At 49.7% G+C, this 27,607-nt stretch overlaps 1 protein-coding gene across 7 annotated transcripts in view; it reads right to left on the reverse strand.

The window, feature by feature from the left end:
• Window positions 1-27,607, reverse strand: part of ME3 (malic enzyme 3) — a 377,761-nt gene that overhangs the window by 33,501 nt on the left and 316,653 nt on the right. For all 7 annotated transcript variants that reach the window (XM_031460503.2, XM_064492780.1, XM_064492783.1 and 4 more), the window contains 3 exons: window positions 25,379-25,454; window positions 15,816-15,977; window positions 7,630-7,733 (listed from right to left, as the gene is read on the reverse strand). In XM_031460503.2, coding sequence (XP_031316363.1) covers window positions 7,630-7,733; window positions 15,816-15,977; window positions 25,379-25,454 — 342 coding nt within the window. The remainder of the gene's footprint in view (window positions 1-7,629; window positions 7,734-15,815; window positions 15,978-25,378; window positions 25,455-27,607) is intronic.

Genomic DNA, 27,607 nt, shown 5'->3' on the forward strand with positions numbered 1-27,607 from the left:
TCTGTGCATAGTAAGCAGTAAGTAAAAAAGAGTTGTTATTATTATTAATCCACTGAGGGAAACTGAGGCAGGGGAAACACTTCCATTCCTTCCTCTCCTCTGCCATAACCTGAAATTCTCAAGTCTGGGCATAATTTTGTTCCTATTCTGATACCAGGTGATACAATCTGCCTTTTGGGGGAAAATGAAGCGGAAACAGCCAGCTGGAGTCACTGACTCCATCTCCGCAGGCAGTGAACTTCCTCCATGACGTTTTCGCTTCTCAGTTATTCAGTCTGCCTGGTCATGATGGAAGCCAGTAGGTCCTGCAAAACTGGGTGCTGGTCTGCATTTTGCTACAGTCTTCCAGCCCTTCCTGTGACCCAGGACGCACTCCTTGTGGGCATGAGAGTCTGCTGTTTTGCAATATCGGTTCCTTTTCTGATGGGAACGTGGCAAAGTTGGATTGTCAATAATTAGCCACATCAGGCTGAGACCAGAAAACTGTCCTGTTTCTCCAGGGGCCAGACAAGCTAGAATGGGTCCCAGCGTTCCTTCCTCTGAGCTTCCTCAGATGTCATCAAATTCATAACCTTCAATCCATTCTAACTGATAGCTCATCTAGTGAAGGCTTTCAATTCCTCAACCAAACAACCATCTCCCATCCTCACCATTTATGGTGGGTCCAACATGGGTAAAATCATGCTCCCTGCTCCCCAGGAACTAAGAGTCTGGTAGAGTTGTTACAGAGTCACAGGACCTGAGGAAGGAATATCTTCAGAGTTCATCTAGTCTGGCCCAGGGTTCAAAACCCCTCTGCAACATTCCAGGCACATCTTTGCCCAACCTCTGCTCTGACGGAGAAAAGTTAAAGACAAAAAAACATGAAAGAAAAGCTCTAGATGATTACAGAAGAGATGTCATGATGTAGTGCATAATTAACTAGCAAATGAATTACATGGCCAAGAAGTTACGCTATGATTAAAAACCGGGAAAGAGTTTCAGGCCAGGCTGGTCAAAGCTGACTTCCCCAGGGAGGGCAGAATTTGAGTTGGGGCATGGCTATGACTTCCGTTCTAATCTTCTCCCACATCCTGTTAATTTCAATACTTCTGTTGCTCAAGAATCTACCATGGCTCCCTATTCTCTCTGCATCAAGTCCCAAATAAGGTTTTGTGCGGATTGGTGGTTTTCAAACATCTTTGACAGAAGAATTTATTAATTAATGAAATCTTGAGCAGAAACCTGATACAGAAAGCAATTAAAATCAATGACGTTTTTATTCAAGTGGATTAAATCTCGTGTATTTGGTGGGAAGCTTTCATTTCTAGCACCCTGATGCACCTCTGTAAATGCCTGGGGTTTGGGGGAGCTTGATTTAAAACCACTGGATTAGATGGCTGAAGCCCTTTCCACTTTGAGTTCTAGTAATTACGAGCTTCTGCCTGGAGGCCTATCACAGCCTGATCTATTCTTACTTCACTTTATTTTGAACCAATAAACGTTCACCGCTAGTGGTGCCAGTCTTCCAGAGTCTTCTGTACACTCCTTGCCCTTCCTGGGTCCTTGATTTTCTCATGCTGTATCATCTGTGGGGAACACACTCCTTCTCCCGCTGCTTACTCACAGTTGGCTCCAAATCTGTAAAATTTCCATCTCCTCCTCATCAGTCATCCCTGATTGCTCCTTTCTCTGAATTCCCCTTGAGCTGAAGGTCAACGCCAAACAGTTGAGTACTTAACTCTTCCCTAATTATTTCCTGTTCAAAAGGTTGTCTTTTTGGAAGGTCTGTAAGATTCATGAGGACACAGCACGTCTTTTATTTCTTTTGAATCTCACTGCTGGGCTTCGTAGAGTGGCCGGGCATGTGGTCATTACTCAAAAGCCCTGGAAAAGCATGACTAGACACGTTATTCGTTTGTGCTTCACTTAGCTTTCTCGGAGCCTCTAGGACAAGTTTCCTCACTTTAGTGGCGAAAATAAAGCTCATTTCCCAGGAGTGCTTGAGGCAGTACCTGCTGCTCCTGTCTCTGCCAGAAAAACACACTCGCTCACAAGAAGAGTTTGATAAGCCAAATTCCGAAAAAACAGACATATTTGTTGGGAGGGTGACTTTCTGTATTTCCACAGGAAGCTCTTTGTAAGAAATCCCCTGAACAAGACACTCACAGCTGTCTCTACTTTACCAGTGCATCTGCCATCTCCCTCTTCCAAGCTCGTTAGCCGTCACAAAGTCGAGGCTTGCAGCTGGGGAATCAGGCTGGGGCTCGCCCTGGTTGGTCAAGTAAGATGGGCCCAATTCCTCCCCAGGACGGTCTCCTGGGCTGGGGCACCCAGATGTGTGAGTGCCTTCCCCACAGGTGGAAATGCAATCATTCAGTCCTGAAAGCAGCTCAAGTTCCTCCAGGGCACAGGGGGTTCCAGCAGAAGCAGCAGGCACGGCCCAGCCTGGGAGGTTTTCAGGCTGGAAGGTTTTTAGAGTGGCAGGTGTAATGTCAAGACGGACTGCCTGGGAGGGGGAGCCCAGAGAATGTGCTGGGCCTTTCTTCAGGCAGGGCCCTGGCGGGAAGATGTGTGGGAAACGTCTGTGTATTGGCCCTTAACCCTCACCTCAGGCTCCATTCTGACTTTGAAAGTGGGGGGAACTGGGCCGCTCAAAACAGGCCTCTTCGGGGGTGCAGCCCACCAGGGTTTCTCAAATCACAATCTCTGTACAGCTCTATCAGAAGCATCAGGAAAGCTTCAAAACCACAGACGCCCCGGGCTCAGCCCAGGCCCACTCTGGCCCCAGAGCCTAGAGTCTCTGTTCTTGATAACTCCCTGGGTGATTCTGAGGCCAAGCCTGGTTTGGGTCAGTACTCACGTGCCTACATTTATCTGACCCACTGCTTTGTTCCAGAGTGGGTAGGGGTGGGCGTAGGGGTGGAGTGTATCCACAGGAGCATATTCCTGCCTGCTTCTGTAACTCAGAAGAAGCAGCTGCTGTTCCACATGCACCAAACAGACAGGCTGGGTGTAGCTCTGGAATATCCTCAACACCGAGAGAGTCTTCAGCCTTCGGGTTCCTCTGGGCTCTGAGTTGCCACTGAGCTGTGGGAGTTGCAGAGGGACCAGCAAGTGTGGGTGCTCATGGAGTGGCAGATCCAGGATGGCTACAGCATGGACACGTGATGCCGCACCTCATTCCTCTGCTCAGGGCAGACATTGCTAATCAACCGCAACATCGATTCCTGCTGAGTCCAGAGACCTTAGAAGCCTAGCAGTCAGAGCTGGTAGAAGGAATGAAACCTCTTCCCCTCCTGGCCATTCCTACCAACACTATCTTAGTCTAATTCTAAATTTTGTCAAGCACTTTAACTTGCAGTTATTCCCAGGGCATGGCTCTGAAAAGGATGGTAAGCCGTGGTTTCTCCTCTCTCTACTCTTTTTCCCGAGGTGAACCCCAGGGAACCCTTGATCTGATATACCATCTATCAGCTAGACCCTCCCGACTTCATATTTCCACCCTAGGATTCTGCTTAAAGAGACTCAGAGGCGAAGAAAGCTTAGAAGTCAGGCCTAAACTCGAGTAGGTAGATAAAAATGTCTTTGAATGAACAGCTCCTGGAGAACAGGACCGTTTATTTCTCTGGGGATTGCCAGCTACGCCTGGCACAGCAGCTCGTATACAGCAGGTACTCAATAACTGACCATTAATTATACATGATACATTTTCCCGTTTATACATGTAACGATGTTACTCTTTCTCTGCCCTTCTTCATCTCCAGAGCACAGCCTCCTGTACTGCTGGCTGCCCCATTCCTTGCCCCTCCCAAGCTGGATGGGGTGTGGCCGTCTGTTACTTTGGTGGCTCCCCAATGAACCACGCCTCCTAGTGTTTAGACTCTTGTGTTATCTTCTCCGTTGGACTCTGGTATGGATCCATGATTTGCTTTAACCAGCAGAATGTAGTAAAAGTCATACTGTGCCAGTCTCACTATGGTGTGAACCTCAGGTATTTGGGGTAGGATGGCGGGTGTGTGTGTGTGTGTGTGTGTGTGTGTGTGTATGAGAGAGAGAGAGACAGACAGACAGACAGACAGACAGAAAGAGATAAACAGAAAGCCAGAGATAGAAAGATGGAAAGACTCAAAAAGAAAGAAATTTTCCTGCAGCTTAAAAGCAGATGATTTTTTTTAACAGTCAGGTTTTAAAAAAATTATCATCTCCCTTTTTCTTTATCACTCTTATCTCAGGAGCTTATTAGCGGTCTCTATACTTAGAGTTTGGGGAGCGAGAGAAAGGGGGTGGTTTCCTTTCACGGGCCGCCTAAAGGCTGCCGCCTCTGCTGACGTCAAATTTCTGTCCAGCCCAGGCCAAACATCAGACAGAACTGGGGCTCCAGGTGCAAACATAAAACGGACCACTCCCACCCATTCTGCGGTCAGTAACAGAAATGAAACATATAAATGGGAACCACGGGGAACACCTGTCTCTCAGGTGCAGCACTCCAGGCCCCGCCGCATGGCGGGGAAGAGCAGGAAGCAGGGAACGGCTGTTCTTCGTCCAGGAACATCAGGCTGTGTCTCACCGTTACTGCTGTGAGCCACAGACTCACATGAGGAGTCCTTCTGCCCTGGTGGTCCTCCCTGGTGGCCAAACTCCAGGGCAGTAACTGAGCCATCTTGGCATGACTTTTTTCATGCCTCCCAAAATCTTAAGATATACCTAATTAGCAGGTAGGGGCAGGAAGGTGGGGCTTTTGTTTGCAGGATATTTGGAGTGAGGCAAGGATGGTAAAGGCAGGAGTCAAGGCTTCCCATGGTTCTTTCTTAAAATACAATGCATTTGGCTTCAGCGTTGATGACTCACCCCAGGCCAGGCATTCCATCCTGGGGCTACTATATTCCCAAGAGTGCCAGGGAGACCGCTCATTTCCCACCTACAGGATCCACAGGAACATCTGCTCTGGCTTATTAGAAAGCTCAAACCACCAACTGTCAACCCATCATCTGTCCCACTCAAGGACACATCCTTCCTGGCTGACGCACACTCCTGCCCAGGGGTTCACAGTGGACTGCGCGAGCGTTGTCTGTGAGCCTGTGAACTGATTTTTAATGATAATTTGAAGGGCCTCTTACCTCCTAGTTTATTTAACCTTCTCACACGAACAGCAAGACTTCTCCATGGGGAATCATGGAAGGACTACTGACTCACTAGATAAGCAATGAGCCCTGGAAACAGGAAGCAAAAATCTGGCTCTCAAAGCCAAAGTCACTCCCTTGTCTTGTCATCCACAGGTAATTGTAGCAAGCAGCCCGGCCTTGGAGTCAGCGGACGCAGGGGCCACTTGCAGTCCTGCCAGATACTGTGTGACCTGAGACAGGTTCCTTGGCTTCTCGGGGCCTCAGATTCCTCTTCTGTAAAATGGGAGTGATAAAACCTATCCCGCCAGCCACGCAGGATCTCAAGAAGTCTGCAGAGAATACCGGGGTAAGGAGGCAGCTTAAAGTGCAGCCTTCTCACAGAGAGGCCGGTGCACCGCGGGAGAGCTCAATCTGCCCTGAGCTGAAAGCGTCCTCCTTCAGCATTCCACCAGCTGGCTCTTCCCCAGGTGGTGAGTGTACAGAGACTAGGCCAGTCCTCTCCTGGAAGAACAGCTTGCAGATTTCTGCAGGGAGGACCGCACCCCCGAAATGGACAGAACAGTCCCTAAGTCTCCTCCCCACCAGGCCGTGCCTTTGGTTCCTGTCACTGTCCTGGTTACTGTTCTCCAGAGGCACATTAGGTGATTTGTGACCCTCAAAGTGTCTTGTCTGGAACTAACTGTAGTGTTCAGGATGATCTAAAAGGGGGAGAATGAAGTGGGGCACTCGGTTCTCTTGTTCTGGATGATACACCTCTGTTCCCGTAGCTGACCCCTGAATTAGCTGTTTTGGGGGTCACAGCTCAAGAGCAGAACTTCCTTCATAATCTCGGCTTCAAACCCCTAATGTTCTGATGACCTCTTTTCTTTGTAGCTTATTCCATCTGGTACCCAACTCAATAACTGTTAGTCCTCATCAGGACCTACTGTCTACCGATCATACCACTGTCCCTTACCCTCCTCTCTGCAGTGTCCACATATGGCCTTCTTACCCAGCCCACACCTTGTGGCACATCGTTATAACCATCCCCTCGAACACACTCTCAGTTTCTTTCTCCCTCTTTTTCTCTCTTGCCTGGCAAAATCCCAACCCTGTTTAAATCTTTCTCTCTGTCTCTTTCTGCCCTGCAGTGGGAACGGGAAAATCACAGAAAAGGGTTAACTGACCTAAATTTATAACCAGTAACCTCAAGGAGCCCATGGAGACGTCCAGAAACCATCCTCTAGGTCCCTAGTTTGGACCCGCCAGGTCATACCTCCTGCACCTTAAACCTCCACCACTTCTGTCCCCATCCTCACTCTCAGCAGACGACCTTGTCATCCAACAGCCAGCCACCTGCCGGCATCTGTGCCCAGTGCCCCCCTTCCCTCTGTGAGGATGGGCTCTGTGCTGCCCTCTAAGACCCACCCCCCAGGTGTGCACGAGACTCTTGTCCTACTGCCTTCTCAGCACATCTGCCCCCGCACCCCACACTCCATCACCAAGTTCACCTTTTCTGTAGGGTCATTCCCATCCCACAGAACTTCAGTATTACTTTCTCTCACCTTAAACAATGGAAACAAAAATCACAACAATAAAATGCTTTCTTCTTATCCCCAAGGAAGGAGACTTTAAAGTCCAGTAACCTGCCCAAGGCCACAGCCCTGCAAGTGGTGCGGTGGGTTTACCGCCCCCGCCGCAAAGCCCACCCCGATGAGACTTCCTGGGCTGCCAAGGCCAGAGCAGCTATCTCTCTAGCCCACCGCTCCTGGTCAAGGGGCTGAACAGACGAGGAAGGATTTTGCCAAGGAAGTCCAGCCTGGCTCTGCCATACCAGGGCACTCTAGAGATAGTGAGACAGGCCGAAGGTTTTCAAGTGAGAAAGGGACCTGCTGAGCTGCTGAGACCATCCTGACCGACTTGCCTGTCAGACTAAGTGTGTGCAGGTGGGGGCTGTTTCCAGAACTTTATCCCAGCAGCATGCCAGCCACAGCAGGGGAGCAGGTGGCAAGGATGGCAGATCGATGGGAAGGGCCGGGGGGCAGGAGCTGTCAGTACGGAGCACCCCCCGTGCAGAGATGACACCTCGTCAGTCTCGCAGCCCAGCCCGTGTGGCCTGCTGCGATGGCTCATTAACACTGCCTGGTCCTCAGAGCTGGAAAATGACGACTGACGTGGCCAGCTGCCTTCCAAGGCCATTTCGTCAGCAGGGCACACACTTCTTTCCCCAACTGCTAACATCATCCCTATTCGTGCCAGGAACCCAGAACAGCTCAGCCAAGGGGGTTTTCCTCCTGGGACATCAGATACTTAACAACCTCCAGATCACAGACCTTCAGCCGTCACCCTCTCCCCTCCCTTCTCTGCTCCCAAAGATTCTCCCAGAGAACGAGCCCATTTGGCTTGGAGACTTCCGAGTACATGGGGTCAAGTTGGAATTTTCGGACCACCCTGAAAAGCATGCATCTCTGCCAACCCCAGTGCTGGCTTAGTCATTCCATCACTTAACAGCCCTCTTTCACAAGGGACAGACGGACCCACTTACTTGTCAGTCACAGCCTGCATGAACTCGTCTAGCAGGTCGTCGTACTCCTGCCCGCGTACGCGCCGGTGCTTCAGGCCGATGTACAGAGGGTCCCTGAGCAGCTCCTGCAACAGACAGCATCCTTCTCGTCCAGTGCCCTGGGTTAGTGGGAAGGAGGGGGTGGGAGTGGGAGAGGGAGGAGGATGCTGGCTGTCCCCCACCTTGGCCCCCCAGGTGTCACCTCTGGAAGGGTTTGGAGGCTAAGCCACTGACACAGGGTGGACCCCCAGGGGCCCACACTTTAGGAACCAAGGATGCTTTGAACAAGCAAGACTCTCTGACAGTCTTCCAACCTCTGGCTGCAGCTCTGGGATCATTTCAGAGTTTCTCAACAATGATACTATGGACAATTTGGCCCGAACAATTCTTTGACATGAGGGCTGACCTGCATGTTGTAGGATATTTAGCAGATGTCTCTGGTCCCTTCCCACTAGAAATCAGTAGCATCCCCAGCTGTGACAATACAAATGTCTGCAGACAATAAAAATGTCTTCCTGGGGGGCAAAATTGCCACCCTCCCCATTGAGAGTCACCACAAGCAACATCTGGTTTGATGGGTCTTGTCCAAAGCCACTGATCTGGACTCAAATTAGAAAGCCCTCCCTCCGTCCCTCCCTTCATTCCATGAAATCTTACTGAATACCTACCAAGTGCCTGGCACCGCTAAGCCCTGGGGAGACAGGGATAGAACGATACGAACAGAAATTTCCACTCAAGAACGATATCCATTGTCATGTCGGCTTGTGTTAGGTGACCCTGCATTCCGTCCCTTGGCAGCTCTCACACACTATCTGGTCATCCTCTGTGTCTGCACTGGTCTGATGGCCACCCCTGCCTCTTCTGTACCCCTGCACAGAATCCATGGGCTTATTTGTGCACGACACATTTACTGACCCTCTGTGCCTGCTGCCGCTGGGCCTTGAAGGGGATCTGCAGGTGAGACGCGGCTGCCGCCTTCAAGGTGCTCACAGTCTAATGCAGGTGGCTGATGAGTGAGCAAGCTCTACTCCAAGGCAGGGTGACACTGCTTTGGCACAAAGTGTGGCACATGGCAGCACAAAGGAGTGAAGCAGTTCCCACCAGAGGACGGGTGGGGATGGGGTCGTGGGAAAAATGAGCAGCCATTAAAAGACAGCAGATTTTGCAGGTGGGCTGGGCCCTCCGGGCTGAGAAGTCAGCACGAAGAAAGGTTGGGGTCTGAAGGCAGAAGGAGGGAAAAGCTCTAGGTCCATATTGTCTTGATGGCACTGTAGGAGGTGGTGGGGCGAAGGTATAGGGACAGAAAAGACCAGGAAATATCTGCCTTCCCAGCCCCTCACCTCCAATCCTGGTGCACATAATCAGAGGCGAGTTTAGGGCTTTTGCCAAGGAACCACAGGTCTACTTCTCTTCTCAATCTCTTCGCCTCTTGGGTTATGCATCCTGGAGATTGTTTAGGACTCCGCCCTGACAGCTGTGTGTGTGTGTGTGTGTGTGTGTGTGTGTGTGTGTGTGAACAAAGGATGAGAGTGGGACATATATGGTGCCTGCCCTTCCATGGGCCACCTTCAAAGTGACCATCTAAAGGTCACTTAAAGGCAGCAAACATCCAGCCAAGGAGGAACAAGAAAGTAAAAAATGTTATAATGACTGGATGGACAAGTAGGCAGTCATTGAAACTGGTGGTTTTTAAGACTATGCAGCCACCTGGACAAACATGTGTGAGATTATTCAAAATGACAAAAGAACAGGATAAAAAATTGCACAGATACAATTTCAACTGCCTGAAACACACACACAGTCTGGAATGGCATACACAAAAATGATAAAAAAAATAGTATAACTCTTGGCATTTACAGAAAATACTCACTTTTTTAGTTCTTATAGAGATTAACAGGTCCATGGTAAGTTATCATTTGTAATGTTTCCAAGTCCCAGATTGGTTCAGTGGGGCATTAGGCAGCCAGGAGTGGATTTCTCAGGGCTACATATGTGGCTTCTGGGGCAAGTCAAATTCTCTAGTGGTACTGAAGAAATTTAGGATTTTCCAAAAATTTCTCAGTATATCTTCATTTAAGATGAAAGGTCAATCACAATGAGGTACTACTGAGATACAAAGGTGACTACACAAAGCTTTTTTAAAAAGTCCTGATGTTTTATTTTTATAATAAAGTGCTTTATACCTGAAATACTTCATAACTGAGCACACCAAAAGACTGAGAAGAAAGTTTCTCTATGGAGATGACATGAAAATATAGCTGCTTCCATTTGTACCAAATTTTCAAGTAATTTACTCCTGAATCAAAAGCAGTTTGAGCCATCCGTCTGTCTTACACATCCTCATGCCCATTTTACAGATGAGGAAGGTGGAGTTCAAGGGTTTAAATAAAGTACCCAAGCTCTTTATAGCCAGAAAATAGCTAAGCCGAAACTGAGCCCTGCTTTGACTGGGCGTCATGACAGCACCCTTTCCGCCCCATCATTTGACATCACGGGGACCAAGGATTGTGGGGGCAGCTCCTGATCCCCTATCTACTCCTTCCAGAAGAGTTCAGTAGAGGCTGGAAGGTCCCCTATCATTCTGCAGATCAGGCTGGGGAGCACTGACTGCCTGGGGAATGAAGTCTGGGGAAAGACCGTGCCCACATTTCTTTGGCAGGAGGGAAATGCCTTTTCAAAAACAGCAGAGGGTGGAACTCCCACATTATCTTGGCCTGACGTGGAACAAGAAATCCACATTCTGCCCTGGGTCCCTCTGAGTGATCAGTGAGAAGAATGACGACCAGCGAGGTGTGGGACTATGAACCGGCCTGGACCCTCCCCATGCAGCCTTCCTCTGTCCTGGACTTCCTCCCATAAATGTTAAGAAGAGACGTTTTCAGAAGGAGGCTGAGCACCGCAGTGGGAGGGGAACTACCGGGCCTGGAGGCCCCCGTTGGGATGCTTTCCCCGAGCACACTTAGGATGGCCGGTCTGGCTTTAGATTGGAAGGGGCTCTGAGCTTGGAATCAAACACACCTGGGATTGAATTCAGGCTCTGTGGCTTTGGGTGCTTGTCCCCCCTTCATTTTACTTCTCTGTGCAGAGGGGATATGATGATCTCCATTGCACAATGCAAGCTCTCTGAGGAAAGGCTCCTTCTTCATCTGCATGCACCCAGGGATTTTTACAGTGCTGGCACATGGCAGGCCCTTAAAAAGTGTTTATTAATGTGAGTTGTATGAATTCTAGGACCGGGCTAAGGATATGTTAAACTAAGAACTAGGAAGGTCTTAGAAATCATTTGGTTCGGCTTCCTCCAAATGAGTTTTAGAGGCTCAGAAAGGTTCAATGAACTGCTTGAGGTCACAAAATGGATTTGGTGGAATCAACAGGGTGGAAATGCCGGCTTCTAGAGCAGAGGTCTTCCCAGCTGGGACCAGCTTCCTTAGCTCCGAGCCAGCTGCTTCCCCTCTGCTTGGTAGTTACCAAGTTCCCTTTGGAACTAAGTCAGTCTATAACTTTAGGTTAAGGCCTCTGCCCAAAGCAGGTGAACCAGAACTTTCTCCCCTGTTGTGGGAGTTGAGTATGCCCCCTGTGGCTGTCTGCCTGGCTCTGTCTTCCTAAGGTTTTTCTTGGAGACTAAATGTCATGGAAAACAAAATAGCCACCTCCTCTTCACCTGCCACATCCCTGAGCATGGGGTTCAGGCTGGGAGAGAGATAACCTCTTAGTCTGGAAAAATATTTATCTTGCATAGCAACGGGCACTTGAGGATGTTACTCAGAGAGCATCTGGGGGTCTGGAGAGGTCATGGGACTGGGTCCACGCCGTGGACACAGTGCACGCCCCGCCCCCACCCCAGGGGGCAGTTATGCCCATCACTTATTTCTCTGGATGCTCAGTTAAGCCCAAGGGTAAACTACAAAGAGCTAGGAAGGGTCTCTCGTTGGTCACATGTACACAGAGAGGCAGTGCCTGATGGCACCGCGTGGTGAACGCTGGCTGTTTATTAGCTGCAAGGAGGACCATCTTGCCAGGTGGAAGGAGCCCTTTGATGCCCAGCTCTGTGGGTGATCCCACGCTGCCTCAGTGATCCAGGCTCTGTTGATAATCTATCCCCATGTTTGTCTCCTAAGCAGACGTGACTCCTCTCCATCCTCTCTGAGTCAGTCCCTCAGAGATTCTCACAGCATCTCCTTGTGAGGAAAATCCATCAAGGCTCAAGACTCCGCAGGAGGAGAGCTCTAGGCTCAGAGGCCATTTTACAGTCAACCCCTGGGGTTGCCCTGCAGAAGCCTTAGCATAGAGTGGGACAAGCACTGGGCTCGGACTCGAACCCGGGGGTAGCCGTTTCTGCTCCGAGGCCCCTTTTCCCTGTGAAACAAAGGGGTTGAAAGAGAAGTACGTGTATCTAATATCTAACAGGTATTATATCTCATGTGGACAGTCCGTGACTGTCTGCTGTGTGTGGATGAAACAAGATGCCCAACCAGTCCACACACACAGCCACCATGGAGGGCGGCCAGAGCAGGTGCCTGTCTCCCTGGGCGGGGCTCCCTCACCCTGGCCCTTGGGAACATCACCATGGGCTGTCCCTTCTTCATGGGATCACTGCCTCACATATTTATTTTTCCAAACCTCCTTGGTGTCGGCAGGTGAGAGTGACTCAGAGTTTCAGGGCTGCAGACAGCAGATGTCTTCCTTCAACAGGAAACCTGGAGGGGTGTTTTCTCTGACTCCGATTAAAGCTCCTGTTGCCTCAGGAGTTTTCACAGAGATGTACACACAGATGGCCCTGTTGTTGTGACACTGAGGCCTCCATGGCAGCACCCTTTCTGCAGGGCAGAGCCTCCTTCTCCTGTTGCCGTGGCTTCTCTGGGCGAGAGACGTGCCCCCGACTCCCAGCGGAAAAATCTTGCAAATTGATTTTTTAAAAAGAACTGTAGTGCAGGAGGTCACGTAGCGAATGCATTTGAAAAGAGCTAAATCATCATCTTCCCAATGTTGGCCTCTTTGTAACTTTCTTGAAAGTCTGGCGGAAGTTCACCTTCCTTTGTGGAGGAAGACTGTGAAAATGGCATCAGGATGCCCTCAGGGTCTGTAGGACCCAGACTGTGTGAAACACCTACTTTCCCAGTTTTCATGACCCAGTCTATACTTCAAATACTTGACCTCTTGAAGCAGTGTGCCTCTGCTGCCAGAGAGACCTGGGTTCAAATCCCAGCTCCATCACTTAGAGCTGTGGGTGCCTGACGTAGGCAGTTAACGTGCTTCAGTCTCAGTTCCCTCATCTGTAAAATGGGGAGGACAATATCTCATGCAGCTGGTGTGAGAATGAAATGAGACTGAAATGTACAAAGGCCTAGAACGACGCCTAGCCCACTGCAGGTGCTGGAGGTCTCACTGGACTGAGTGGGAACTTTCACTCCCATGGTGTTGCAAGGGCAGGTCAGGCTGTGCTCTGTCCTCTCAGCTGGGGAATCCTCTCAGCTGGGGAATCTCCTGGTCCTTCCTGACAGGAGGGAGGAAGCCCAGGGGAAGCTCTTTCCTTCCCACACCCAGGAGGGAGGGGTGAGGCAGAGGCTGAAAACCCAGGGGGAGAAGCAGACACTTTGAGCAGATGTAAGACATGAGCCATTAAAATGATCAATTAGGTGACAGTGTTGAAACACTGACAACTAGACTATTCCACCCACGCCTGGCTCTCATTTATCTGCCTCAGCCTAGCAGAGTGCCTGACACCTACTAAACACTTAATAAACTTGTGAAAAATAAGTCAAGGGAAAGTATTCACAAAACAGCCTTCATTGAAGAAATCAGAACAGAATCAGGGGCACAGTAACACTACGACTAGGGAATCGCCATATGCGTGTATACGCACACACAGGTACTGGACGGACACAAACAGAAACAGTGAGAGAAATGCAATTCCCTTTTTCGTTTAAAATTTTGAATAATGTTTTAAAGTTACTTTAGTAATAAAAGTTCTAAAAAGCAAGAAAGGATCTTTACTCATAAAGCAACAGAAGCCCGGGCAGGCAGCGTGGTGTGGTGTGGGAGTGTTGCACGGAAGTGGGTTAGGACCCTCACCCCTGCCACTTTCAGCAGAGCTTCTTGGGCAAATTAATCTCTCTGGGCCTAAGTTTCCTCACCTGTAAAAAGAGGGTAATAACCGTTTCTGGTTATTTAACCAGACTTAACCCTGGTTAAGCCCTGGTGGTCTGCGGAAAGGGCCTGGCCATGACTACTCGTAGTTTCCCACCATCTTTTCTGGTGGGTTTGTTACAAGTTGGGGCCAATTCTAAACATCAGCACATCACTGCTGGGCGCCAGACCTTCAACAACAAAGGATCTAAGGCACCTGCTAGAAGCAACCAGTACCCTCCAGGGGATGCAAGGGCCTCAGCATCCACCTCAAGCCATTCCATTTCTCACCTAGAGCCAGCTTTTAGGAGAGAGAGAGTGCAGGTCTCAATTAAATCCAGGTGGAACAGCAGGAGGTGATGGACAGGAATACTAATGAACACGAAGTTTGCTACAGTCATCTTTGCATGCATGGTTCCACAGATATATTTTTGTGGATGAGGAACAATTTCAGTAAACCCCAGGCAACTGGCTGGGGAAGGGAAGCACAGTGTGGGGTAGACTTTGAAGACTAGTCTTAACAAGCAACTATGAGGGTTGCACCACCACCCAGCCTCCCGTCTCCCAGGCTGGTGGGGAGGCATATGGAGAAGAGCTGTAGAGGCGGGAGAATACTCAGGAACCTTCTGGTCCAGGCCTCTTGTACCAGACGGGATGGAGTCTAGACGGGTGCAGGGACTCACCAGGCCATCAGGGCTACTGGGACCAGGGTCCCTGCTTCCCAGTCCAGGACTCCTCTCTCTCCCCTTGTCTCCCCTCATCCCTCTCCCACCCCCATGAGTTCCCAGCTCTGAAGCCAGGTGTGTCCCCTGCACTCTCATTTGATCGTATCTGTGGGTGAAGCCTGAATAAGCATCACTTCTCACTAGGGGCTACAGCACTCTTTCTTGCTTAGAAATGGGGACGTGTGGCATCCAGGGAGAAGGGAAGCCATACAAAGAGTTGTAGCAGGTTTTCTTGAGAAAGAACACCGCAGAATGCAAATAGGTATAATCTTTTGGACAATATGAATCAAGAACCTGAAAAATGATCATTCCCTTTGCCTCCGTATTTCCATTTCTAGGAGTTTATCCCCGGGGAAACTGTCAGAAAGGGAAACAAAGACTGACCTGCAAGAATGGGTATCAGAGCACAATTATATTTGCAAGAAGACCAGAAAGAACCTAAGTGTCCAGTGGAGGTTTTCTTATGTGATATGTGAAACCCCAGGTAGCTATGAGAATGACACTGCAGAAGACTGGCTGGGCACCTGGGAGGAAACCCATGACATACATTGCACTTAAAAAAGCAGGCTGCAGCACTGTATATGTGATATAAACCCAATTTTCTTTTTAAAAATACTTTGACAGGGGTAGGGGGAAGGCTGGAAGGGAATATTCCAAACTGTAAACAACGGTGACTATTGGCTGTGTGACTACTATTTTATTTTACTTTAATACTTCTCTGAATTTTTCTCAACTTTTGGAAGATGAACATGCATTGATTTTAAGCTCAGAGATAAATGTGATTAAGAAGGATATCTTGGGTATCTTTTCCCTGTTCTCTGTCTAACACAGAGACACAGAGCTGAGAACCACCGACACACACAAACCCCGTGGCCCCAGGTGGTGGTACTCAGAGCAGATGAACTCTTGGCTGATGTTCGGGCCCCTCAGATCCTAAGCCACGTGTAAGCCTGCAGGTGGCTCTTAGCCACAGCTCAGGTCAGTTTTTCCCGGGGTTTGCAGGACACTCACCTGCCTGATTCAGATATTTCAGCGCTTAGCCCTGGTGCTTTGAGTTTTAATACTTTCACAGAGGCAGATTCTGGAATGCTGGAAAAAACACAGCCCAGCAGCCACTCACACCTCAATCAGCGGTCCTCTTCAATAAAGGATCAGAGGGCCTAAAGGTAAGGAAGCTGCCTGGGGCCACGGAACAAGGAAGCACAGAGAGCCCGTGCAGGGGTCACTGCGGCGGGAGGCAGGGGAGTGAGGAGCTTCCTACCCCACCCCAGCTGCCACCCTCTGGCCCCAGAGCTCCTGGCCCGGGCAGCGCGTTACCTCGTTGTTGGTGCCGACGTCCAGCAGGACAGGGAGGCACTGCCGTGGGTTGACCCCTCCGCACGCCGTGTACAGGGCCAGCTTGCCCACAGGGATGCCCATGCCATAGCAGCCCAGGTCTCCCAGGCCCAGGATGCGCTCCCCATCAGTCACCACCACAGCCTGAAAAACAAAACAGGACGCCATCAATCAGGGACAGTGCCTCCTGTGACAAAGTGCTCGTTTGTACAGCACAACAGGCCTGACAACTGGACGCCTGCTGCCTCTGCTGAGTGATGAAACAGCTTGTCTGGGACAAGGCCAAAGGATTCACTCAACTGCAGGTGGCAGGTCCTTCCCCCTCCCCGCCTCCCCTTTCTAGCAGGGCTGGTGAGAAACCCCACCGAGGTGAGATGATGGAAGACACCTGCCTGTGTTCTGGGTCGGGGTGGAGACTTCAGGAACAGCTGAAGTTCTGTTCCTGAAGGAGGGAGCCCACATCTAGCCACTCTCCCTCAAAGAAACTACGCGGACACTCTCAGCTTGAGATTGGGGGGGGGGGAGCAGGGGACAGGGAGGGAAGGACAGAATGAAAGGTGGTAATAAAACAAGTGTTCATGCTGCTACTATAGCCCCAGGCTTTGGAGACCAATGCCAGAGCTCTGCAGCCTGCTCCTGGGGTAAAATGGATCCAACCTGAAAAGGACAGAGCTCCTTGTGAAATCTAGTAGGGTCACTATTTCACATGAAGCCAGGAGGGCTCTCACACTGTACCGGCATGATCTTTGGGTTTTGGCAAATGATCACTGAGGGCATCCCAGGTGCTAGTCGTAGTGCTAGTTCAAGGCTTACCTACTGTGGATTAAGAGATGCTGACGGTGATGATAGAAATAATCGTAACAATGACTATGATGGCTATTCATTTATTCATTCATTTAATGTATCTTTAAGAAGCATCTACTTTGCAAAAGACACTCTGCCAAATCCTGGGGGGAGATTCCGTTTGCTTATCTGTAAGAAGAAGAATGCCTGGACCTAGTGCTTTAAGGGCCTAATGGACAAAAAGAGATGGAACGTGCATATTTATAACGACTCTGGGAGGAAAGTGTGAGGGCAGCAGAGCAGGGCCAGGGCCGCAAAGACTGAGAAAGGGAGAGAGAGGAACTTCCCGGAAGGCAACCCTTCTTGGATGAGGGGACACCCGTGCCAGACCTTGGGCAGGTGGAGATTATCCATTAGCAGTGTGGTTGAGGAAAAAGGTATTTGATACAAAAGGAAATTAAGGCCCAGGGTAGAAGTGGGGGGATGTAGGCTGTGTGTGGGGGTGCAGGCCCTAGGCAGGAGTCAGACTGTGAGGGGCCCGGAATGTCAGGCCAAGGAGAAGTGAGGTCGTTTATAGGGCACCCAACCTGCTCCCCATCACTGGTTCCCTCCATGTCCACGAGTGGAGTTCATGGGGCCACCCAGCCCTCCGCTGGAACCAGCTTTGGGTTAGGACATAGGACCAGCTCTGAGCTGTGGGTGGCCCAGTTGGCTCCAAGCGTGGTGCCCATGGGCATCCCAGGGGTCAGTTTAGTCCATGCAGGTACAATGCTGTGCACTGGGAATAAAGAGATGAAGACCCTCTCCAGCCAGGGAAGAGTTTATGGCCCAGCACCCACAGGCTCCGTGGAATCTTCTCTCTCCCTCCATTCTGGTGAGGGCACACGGGGCTGTGCTGCCTTTTGGTAGAAATACATGCAGAGCTTCTTCTAACACCCCTCCACTCTGGAAAGAGAGCTCTGGAGAGTGCCCCAGACCCATGAACACCATGACGCCCCCTTAGGGCGGTCTGCTGCCTCTCCGGAGAGTGCTAGCTTCTCACCCGATCCTCCCCGACCCTGGCTGGGAGGCAGGTCTGAGACAGGTGAGCAAACTGAAGCTCCTAGACCTTCATGTTCCATACATATTTATTAAGTATCAGCCACCTCCAGGCCCTGGACTGGATGTTTCTACATCAGCTATTTATCTTAGAAGTATCAGGTGACTTACCAAGGGCACCTTGCTGGTGTAAGTGGCAAATCGGGATTCTAATCAGGCTTTGGGTTCCTGGTTCGGGGTTTCTTCTACCTTCCCCATTCGGCTGGGAAACAGCACCTGTGCTCTTGCCAAAGTCCCGCCCTGCCTCGGTGCCCCCTTCTCCACAGCCAGCCTCCAGCCGCCTCCCAGCAGCTCTCCCCTGTGGAGCCTGTGCCTTCATGCTGCCCCTGGGTGCCCAACCTCTGGGCACTTCTCTACCATGTCTCCTCATCAGAGCTTCCTTATGCTGGTTCCCACTCTCTCAGAATTTCTCTCTGCTGAGGGGCAGTGAGTGACACGGAGTTAAACAGAGGAAGTCAGTTACTACGCCAGCATGTTATTCTTGCAGCTCTGGGGCCTTTCAAGATGGTAACGGGGCTCTGCAGTGCCCCCCTCCCAGCCTGGAAACGTCCAGGGGCGCTCCACTGCATGCCCATCCCCTCTGCAGGACGGTCTCACGTCCTCTGTCGTCCACTCAGTCCGACTATGCTGACAGGCTACTGTAACAGCTTCACAACCAGGCTCGAAGGCCTTTAGTGACTTCTAACTGTCCATAAAATAGAGTCCCAAATGCTTAACTCTTTAACGACATGAACCCAACATACCTTATGAAACTTACCTCCAGGTACTCATCTAAAACACTGTCTGGCCAAACTGGCTTCCTCTTGCCAGACACACTCTGAATTCACCTATAATCTCACCCCTCTCAGTCTCTATCTTCCTCTCTCCTTCTCTTTCCCCAGCAGTGCACATCCTGTCCCGTGCAACCTAATGCGATGTCTCCTCACACTTGCTGTGTCTGCCACACGTCTGGCCTGCTCACCCTTCCTGCCTGCCAGCCTTCTGCAAACATTTATTAAGTACCTACTGCTTGCCAAGTCCTGTGTAAGGTGCTATTTAAAAATTTGATGGTGAGAGCATTCGGGTTCCTATTTAACATTTTTTAAAATCCACATTTTATCCCGCCAAACAGCCTCAAGGTTAATAGCAGGGGTTTGAGGGTCTGACAACCAGTGTTTGAATCTAGGATCCTTGATAACACACCACATGTAATCTTGGGTCAACAGAAAACTTGGTTGAGTTTTGATATTCCATAAAATGGGAACAATAATAATATCCAACTCACCAGGTTGCTGTAAAGATAAAATGAAATAATAAATGTCTCATCTTAACCAGGTGCCATCTTAACCAGTAAGTGATTGGCAAACGGTTCCTGCTCTTATGATTATATTGATGATTATTATTTGGGGCAAAGATTGCATATCAGAATTTCTAACTGTTTCAACTTGCTCTGGTCCAGCATCACCACAGAAAGGCCACACCACAGTTATCTGCTAAATGAGGAAATGACAAAGGAAACCAATGGGAAACCCTGGCAGCTTTTAAGACAGCCTGGCCATGAGAAGTCCAACAGCATTCTGACGCTGACTTGGCCATCCATTCCAGCGGCAAACCCTGCCATCGCTAAGCAGACACTTACTACTAACTGTCTGCCCGGCATTGCCACATGGATGGCCAACAGTCCTCCCGAAGTCCCCGAGTCCTTAACCAAATGAATCTGCTTTTCCCTTTTTCTCCTTGTAAACTTTTTAACCTCTGCTGTCCTCCCTCCCTCTGTTACCTCGTTTCTCCCGGACTCAAAACTGTCTAGTCTGCTTTGGCTTCTTTCTGTCATCAGCCAGTGACAGCCAGTTGGTCTCCAAGTTCTGCTGATGTGACCTGCTTTTCCGTCTGTTTGATGATCTTTGTGGCCATTGCTACCACGTTAAGAGCAGCCCATCCACCTCTCACTTGACCACTTTAGTGTTCTCCCGACTGGTCTTTCTACTCTTGGATTCTCCCTATTGCATTTCGTTTTTCCAAAGCACACCCAGGTTTGTCATTTTCTTGCTCCCAAACCTCCAACGGCTCCTGATGCCTATAAAGCAAAGTTCAGACATCTGCAAACTGATGTTTAAAGCCTTTCATGCTCTACTCCCAATCTGCTCTTTGAGAGTCCCCTTTTATCCACTTCACGCTCCATCCAAACAGAAACACTGCTAGTCTTGTATAAGGTTTGTACTTTCTCGACTACCTGCCATTTTACACCTCAATCCCTGTATCTCCTTGATCCAAATCCTACCATCCTTGCATGTTTCGAGGAACAGTTCAAAAGGCATTTCCCTCCATGAAGCTTCCCTTCTGGAAGTTATCACTCCCTCCTCTGAATTCCTATAGCAATTCCACACTGCCCCCCCCCCCAGCACCTATCCCTCTCTTCCTTGTATTATAGTTCTATCTATTTTCTCATTTTTCATAGTAGCTCTAAGCTCTTTAGGAGCAAGTAAAGAGTCTTGTCCTCTTTGAGTCTTCAGCACTTAGCTTGGGCCTGTGATGGGATATGAATTCAATAAATGCGGGACAATGTGATAGGTCCAAAACGGAGAGCAAATGACCTTCTCCGTGGGACTGAACTGAGACCTGGCGTAGATGAACAAGTTCACAGAGAAGATGTTGCATCCTAACTTTCATGACCTCAATGGAGCCGAGTGAGGCTGGGGCCACTCAAGCAAAAGGGGTCAAAAGGCTGAGGGCAAACTTGAGCGGCATCCTGGGGCTGCAGTGCCCAGTCACAGCTACCAGTGACCAACAGGATCCCAGTTTCCTTGTCTGGATGGCTTTTACAACTCAGCACTCCTCTGTATTTCAGATGACTAGGGGGAGAGTCAGATGACCAGGGGATGGTCTGCCTAGCTTCTGACTTCCTGCCCACCTCCCTTAGCCAAGGCGGACCTGGTGGGGCTGACCCAAGGCTGATCTGAGCATCATGCCTCCTTGCTTGCTGTGGCTCTGGTTCCCTTGGATTTGGAGCTCTGGGCGTGAGCTGCCCACAGCACTGTGTGTAGGTGCTTTCCGTCCTCCTCCTTCCCGCTCATCCTTCCCTTTTTCCTCCTCCTCCTCTTCCTTTCTCTCTCTCCACAACATAATAATGCATAGTCCATCGTTCCACCCCTCATGAGCAAAGAACCTACCCTCTCAGCTTTGTCTGGAAAATGGGGATAAGGCCCCCTGACTTTTACAGTGTCGTTAGGAGGAATCAGTGAGTTTATGTGCATAAAGCACGTAGCACAATGCCGGTGAGGTGGATGTGGTGATGCGCTACCAGATCCCCATTTTAGGAACAAAGGAGTTATCCCCCAGGTGGCACCCTTAGCCATCAGCCCACTTTGGGAATTTCCTCAACTGAAGAGAAGCACCTTGACCAGAGTCACACCCTATTCCCAGGGCAGCAGCCTGCAACCAATACCTGATGGATGCGGGGGTATCAAGTCCCAGCTCAGGATGACTTTAAAGGGTCATCCCCGCTCCAGAGCCTCCTCACGCGCTCAGCTGAGTCTTCCTTGGGCCCTCACTCAGCCCACGCTCTCCCTCTTCTCTGTCCTGCTTCCTTCCCTTCCAGAAGTGTTTATCCCAAGAGTACCCCTTAAGATGCTAATCTCCATCTCAGAGAAGGTTTCCCAGGAAATCCACCTTCTGACACTGGGTACAGAGTGGGGTTTAACCCATGGTGGGTGTGTACTTGACAGACAGGCACCTGCACTAGCGTCTGGTCCAAGTTCAAAGGCTTTGTGGCTGGTGCCCAGAGGCAGGGGACGTTCTCTTGGCTCCACTACCTGGAGCCTCTCAGCATCCCCTCCGCAAAGCTGTTGGGGCTGGGATGGGGGAGATATTTAGGAGCTTGGGAAACTGGTGGGGAGGAGGGCTGTTCTGAGCTGAGCCATCCTCCTGGCTCCAGGCAATGGACACTGTGGGAAAGAGTCAGAAAAGCCATTCTCACTCCCCTTTGTGATTTATGCTGGACAGCTCTGGGCGGGCCAGGCCGCCCCGCCTCTGAGCAAGAGGGGCCCACAAAACTTCATGGTTCCCCCCACCCCCACCCCCTCGGCCCTGGGCTTTGGCCTCACTTCCCTTACAGCCTGCTCCTCTTACATCTCAGTTTGCAGTTCTGCTTTCTGGCTGGGAAACCACGGAAAGTCATCTTTTATCTTGCGAGCTGATTCAGAAGTGTCTCTGAACCACCCTTCCCCTCCAGCCAAGCAGCCAACAACATCAGGGTCCAGAGACACCCGTGCCTGGAGAAACTCCACCTCCCTACTCAGCAGCTGGAGAGGGGTGGCACAGCCGCAGGGCTCCGGGTGGCATCAACGCTGACCCATGGGTGGCCGCGGGCATCACTTAACGTCAGTTTGCTCATCTGAGAAAAGAGACGCCCATAGCCATTCTCCAGGACCCTCCCCGGGGGTTTCAGAAGCACTCCTTACTCCACTCCGATCACACTGACTGTGAGAATCCAAGGAAATAATGAAGGGAAAACCTGTACCAGCACCAAAGTATCATGAAAGAGATCATGTGGAGTCATTCCCTGCCTAGGTAAGGAGACCTCGTCTCTTTTTATGACAACTGGAGAAAACACACCAATAAACAAGAAAAAGACGGTGGCTCGGAACATTCTCAACTTTTGAAAGGGCAGCCCTGGGGTGAGAGGGAAGGACCTTTCAGAGAAAGGCCAGTGATGGGGCAGCCTGATGGGTCCTAACTGACTTGTTCACATGCCCAACCAAGGGCTCAATATTCACAGCTCCTGGTTTCTCCAGAAGCCAGAAATCTAGGGTTTTAAAATTAAAAAAAATATTTTTTTTCAAATGAAATCTCGTGATTTTAAAATGTTGTCTCCAAATTCAAAATTTTCAAAAGTCACTGAGGGCCAAATCAAACACATCTGGGGACCAAACTGACTGACTGCCCTTCTGCGGCCTGTGATTCCCAGGTGCTCTTAGGCCCCTGCAGTCTCTTCCCTGGACTGCTGTGTGCGCTACAGCTGCCTTGCCCACTCCCAGTAATGACCATGTCCGTGTCCTTCAATGTTGTACAGACTTCATCGCAGGAAACCCTCACAACCGAAGAACAAAGATCAGAGAGGTTATCTGCACACACAGCAGGTAAACGGCAGATTCAAGACCAGAGCCCAGACCTGTCTGATTGCAAAGCCAGAGAAGGTTCTTTGCCATAGTTTCTGAGACTGACCTCTGAGTGTCTCCAAAGTGAAATGAGGGTAAAGGGTGGAGGGGAGGAGGTGGCCCCAGGCATTCACTGGTCCAGTTTGGGGTACTATAGGCTGAGTACTCAGCCAGTCACCCCATTTGCCCCTTGTCCCCGGGCTCTTCTCTTTGGCAGCACAGACACAGTCTACTGGAATTGTTTCTGGGCCAGTCTCTCTAATTAGACTGCGAGCTCCTTGAGGTTGGGCCTGTACACCCTCTCTATCCCCAACCTCCCAGGGAAGTCTTATAGAATAGGCATTTCCTTAATGGTTGCTGACCACTACTGAATTAGATGCACCAGCCCAGATCTGCTCACATAACTTATGCTTTCCCTAGAGGCTCTGAATGCCTTGCTTTGTCTGAGGTCTGCTCGAGTCCCACCTCTTCTAGGGTGACCCCAAAGCCCCTCCTACTCTTCCTCGAAAATCACAGCAGGTGCTGTCTCCATCTCTCTGGTAATCCGCACTTAGTACTTGGAAGGCTCTCAAAATATGCGGGTTCAAGTCAGTGGATAGCAGCTGAGATTCTATTTTGAATTCATATCTTGGTTTCCCAACTGGAGTGAAGCAACTTGGGGTCAGGGTCTGTGTTTTTTTCATTCTGCATTCCTCGAAGTAAAGTCCTGGGTACAGTTTTGTAAGCTGTGCCCTGTAATCCAGCCTGTAAGCCCCTCTCCAAGCCCCTGGGCCAGCCTGGAGGAAGGAGCGCCTTTTTCTTACTGGTTAAGTGGGGATGTCTTTTCATCATCCTTTTTCCCTCACAGTAGCCTGCACAGGGGCCCCACACATGTTAGTGCAGACCCTGCCTCTGTTCCCAACCCAGTGCCTGGTACCTGGAGGATGGTTTATCGTGTCCAACAACTGAGTCCACTCAACTCAGCAAGCACCCACTGAGTGCCTACTACGGACAAGTTCCACCACGGCTGAACTGTCAGAAAGGTGGGAAGATCAGCGTGTCAGACGTCAGCAGCATGTCCACACAGGGCAGGCTGGAGTTAACTTCCCACTGAGCGAGCTGGCTTCCCTTAATGTGCTCAAGATTTTATTACAGATTCACCCCAGACACACCCTAGAAATCTGCTTCTTCTGGGACTGGGACCAAAACCTGCAAGGCCATGGCCTGCATGTAACTGGAGTGTAAGCAGGTAAGCAGGAAAGAGAAGCACAGGGCGCATCACACCCACACAGAGACGTACGAATTGAGCTCTTCACTGAGGCCAGGACTGGATCCTGAGAGCCAAGGTCCTGCCCTGTGGGCTGTGGTTCTGAACGCCACTATGCCCCTAAGAGGGCCAGAAGTGGGTGGGTCACAAAGAGAGGTAGGTAGAGAGAAGCTGTCCTCGGTGCCTGCTGGGGAGAGGTGGCTCAGGGAACTGGCAGGGACGGTGAGAGGGAGGGCCTGGACAGCAAACCACAGGTGGAGTGTCTCAGCTCCCAGCATCACCCGGAGAAGCACATACACTGGGCTTGGTCAGCTCCAACCCTCCCCTGCTCGTGTGCTGGAAACGCCCTCACCAAGCAGCCAGCCGATGTTCTGTATTTCTGCTTCACCCATTCTGTCTGCAGAAGTGACAGTGGTCTTAGATGCCAGAGTCCTTCAAACTCTTCCATAGAAGTCCTTATACAGGACAAGATCTGAGGATGTGGCCAGAGGCTAACAAGTTTCTACAAAGTTGCACCAGTTTGACATTCTATATTACATCTTGTTTGTTATATAAAAAATATTTTCTCCTTAAATGTTCTGAGTAAAATCAATGCTCCAGGAAAAAGTGCCAGGTTCATTTTGTCACTCTGTATATACATCCCTCCTCCCTGCTGAACACACACAGCTGTGTACACACAGCTGTGAAGATACTGTTCATCATAAACTTCTTCTCTTGGTGCAGAAGGTCCCTGCCCTCCATCCTAGATTCTCCTATACCTAACTGTCCAAACTCTACCCCTCAATTCAAGGTCTTGCTCCAGTGTCACCTCTCCCATGAAGTCTTCCCAGATTTCCCTCAGGCTAAGAGTGATCTCTGCCTCTTTTTTTTTTTTATCTCTGATCAAGTTCCACTTTTTAGTTTTTTTGTGGCTCTTAGTTTCCTAATGAAAAGTCAGCTACTTGAGAAGAGAGTCTACGTCTGATTTTTCCCTGTATTCTCCTTGGAAACTGGCAGTGTATACTGAGAAGACACTCAATCTATGCACTACTACTACTACTACTATTAATAATAATAATAATAGTAATAATAAAATTTTACATGGATGCCTGGTTAATGCAATCTTTTACTCCGTGGTGCATTTGTGCTTGGCTGGAACTGGTCCATGGTCTGGGCCTGGGGAAGGGAGGCAGGGTCTTGCCTTCAGTGTCGTAATGGCCCATTTTATAGCTGAGAATGACTCTAGCCCAAGCTGAAAGGATTCATCCAACAATCGAGCAATAGCAAAGAAAACAGGATCATACCTTAATATCATCTTCTGGCCAAGAGTTCAGCATTGTTGCAAGATGGCCCTTGTCATGAATGGTGATAAAGAGCCCACTGGGAAAAATAAAACACATACACACAGAGAAACCAGTCAGACCAGGAAAGAGCAAAGGCCACCAAGTCCTGTGTATCATTGCATCACTTAATTTTGCCCACAGACCTGGGCCAAAGGGGTCCCTCCCCTAAGCCCCAACAGCTGGGAGAGCCCTGCTCTGGTTTTCCTCCAACTGCTCCTCTCCACAGGGCAAGGGGTCCACAGGGCCGAGGAATGTACCCATCTGGGGCCTGTGCTCACCACAGCCTGCGCCCCCCGCTTCCTCTCTCTAAACCAGGTACATAGGACCCTAGAATTCTCTGACTGTGTGGCCCCAAGGCTGCTTTCAGGGGCAGTATGGGCCTCTCCTCTGGGTCCCTCCTTCCAAGGAAAGACCACACTGCGGTGAGTGGGTCCCCAAGCCTCGGGCTATGTCTGGAGCTTGGATCGCAGGTTGTAGCGGCTAGATGCATAGACACACGGCCCTTGCAGTGGGGGACGGAGCTGGGCACAGGCAGAGGGTTGGGCTGCCAGCTGTGAGCCAGTTTTCTCTGGACTTCTGGAGTCTGAGAATTCTAGACTCAAACTTGGTCTTCAGACCAGCACAGATATACTTGCAAAGTAGGAGGATGACACATATTTTACTTAACAGTTTATCAGCTTGTCTTAGAACTTTTAATGTTTAGACCTAAGTATGTGGCTCTGAGTCTTCTGTGCTGGGATCAGCAGTGAGAGAAGATGGATACCTGGGGTGGGGAGGTGCGAGTGGTGCAGGGGATGGCGTGTGGTTTGTGTCACTTCTTTCTTTTCCTCTTTTTTTTTTTTTTTTTGTCCAGCACACCCAAGAGAGAGGCTCCTTTTACTTGTGAAGTGCCTGGGGTCAAATGCTCAATCTGTTTTTGCCAGTGTGAGTGGGTTGAGGAGAGTAATTCCCAGTTCTCAGAGCCCCGGCTAAATCCTAGAGCACTTTCAAAAAACATTTGTCATGGCTTCATGAGGTGCTTGGATATTGTGACCTCTTTTTTTTTTTTTAAACACCTTTATTGTGCTATGGTTCCTGTACAGTAAACTGCACTTACTTCAGATGTACAATTTGATGAATTTTGATAGATGTACGCACCCATGAAACCACCACCACAATCAAGATAGCTAACATTTCCATCACTCCCCAAGAGGTGCAATTTTCAAATTCCCAATTTATCCCTTCCCACCCACTCTGCCCCCTGGTAATCATAAGTTTGTTCTCTATGTCTGTGAATCTGTTTGTTTTGTAGATAAGTTCATTTATGTCCTTTTTTTAAAGATTCCACATATCAGCAATAACATAGGGTATTTTTCTTTCTCTTTCTGGATTTCTTAACTTAGAAGTAAATGAAGGTCCGCCCATGTCGCTGCAAATGGTACTGTTTCATCCTTTTTTATGGCTGAGTAGTATTTCATTGTATACATATACCACATCTTCTTTACCTAGTGTGACCCTTTATTTAAAACATGCCCTTGTCAGTACTGTTAACACCCATGGCCCTGCTCTTTGGTCTCACCAGTCTTGTAAAACTCTCACCCCTGAGGAAACCCTCTTTCTATTCCCTGTGCATCTCCACCGGGGCCGCTGAAGGCAGATGGAGGCAGTCTTACCAGGGCAGTCAGGGCAGACTGATGGGCACCACCATAAATTCGTCACTCTCAACCCATGGAAACTGTTAGTGCTCACCAGCTTCTGTTCATTCCTCTAGTGTCTCTCTGGTCAAAATTCACTCTTTTCACTCTTTGCAAAGACTGTTTAAAATTTCTCTGTTCTCAAACCTCCAACTGCCTCACCTTCCCCCCCACCTCCCACTGCCCTAATGACCTTGTCTCTGATGTCACAGGAAGAATTTCTGTCAGTTTCCCACCAGCGAATCTACAAACTTCTGCATCCGTAGCCAACCCCTTTGTTCCTCTTGTTCCAATGAAAACTACAGAGCCTCGCACTGTTGATTATACCTCTTCTCTCACTCTCTCTACTAGATTTTCTATTAATTATCCATCAGGCCTAAAATATGCCTCAGTCTATCATCTTAGAAACTTCTGGCTTCTGGTAATGACAGAGTGATGTGGATAGAATAACTTTTATTCAGATAACATTGATGAAATGATTAATTTTTAAAATAATTTGTTATTGTTATGCTATAAA

Source organism: Camelus dromedarius, chromosome 12 (genome assembly GCF_036321535.1).
Source record: "Camelus dromedarius isolate mCamDro1 chromosome 12, mCamDro1.pat, whole genome shotgun sequence".
NCBI classification, from domain to species: Eukaryota; Metazoa; Chordata; class Mammalia; order Artiodactyla; family Camelidae; genus Camelus; species Camelus dromedarius.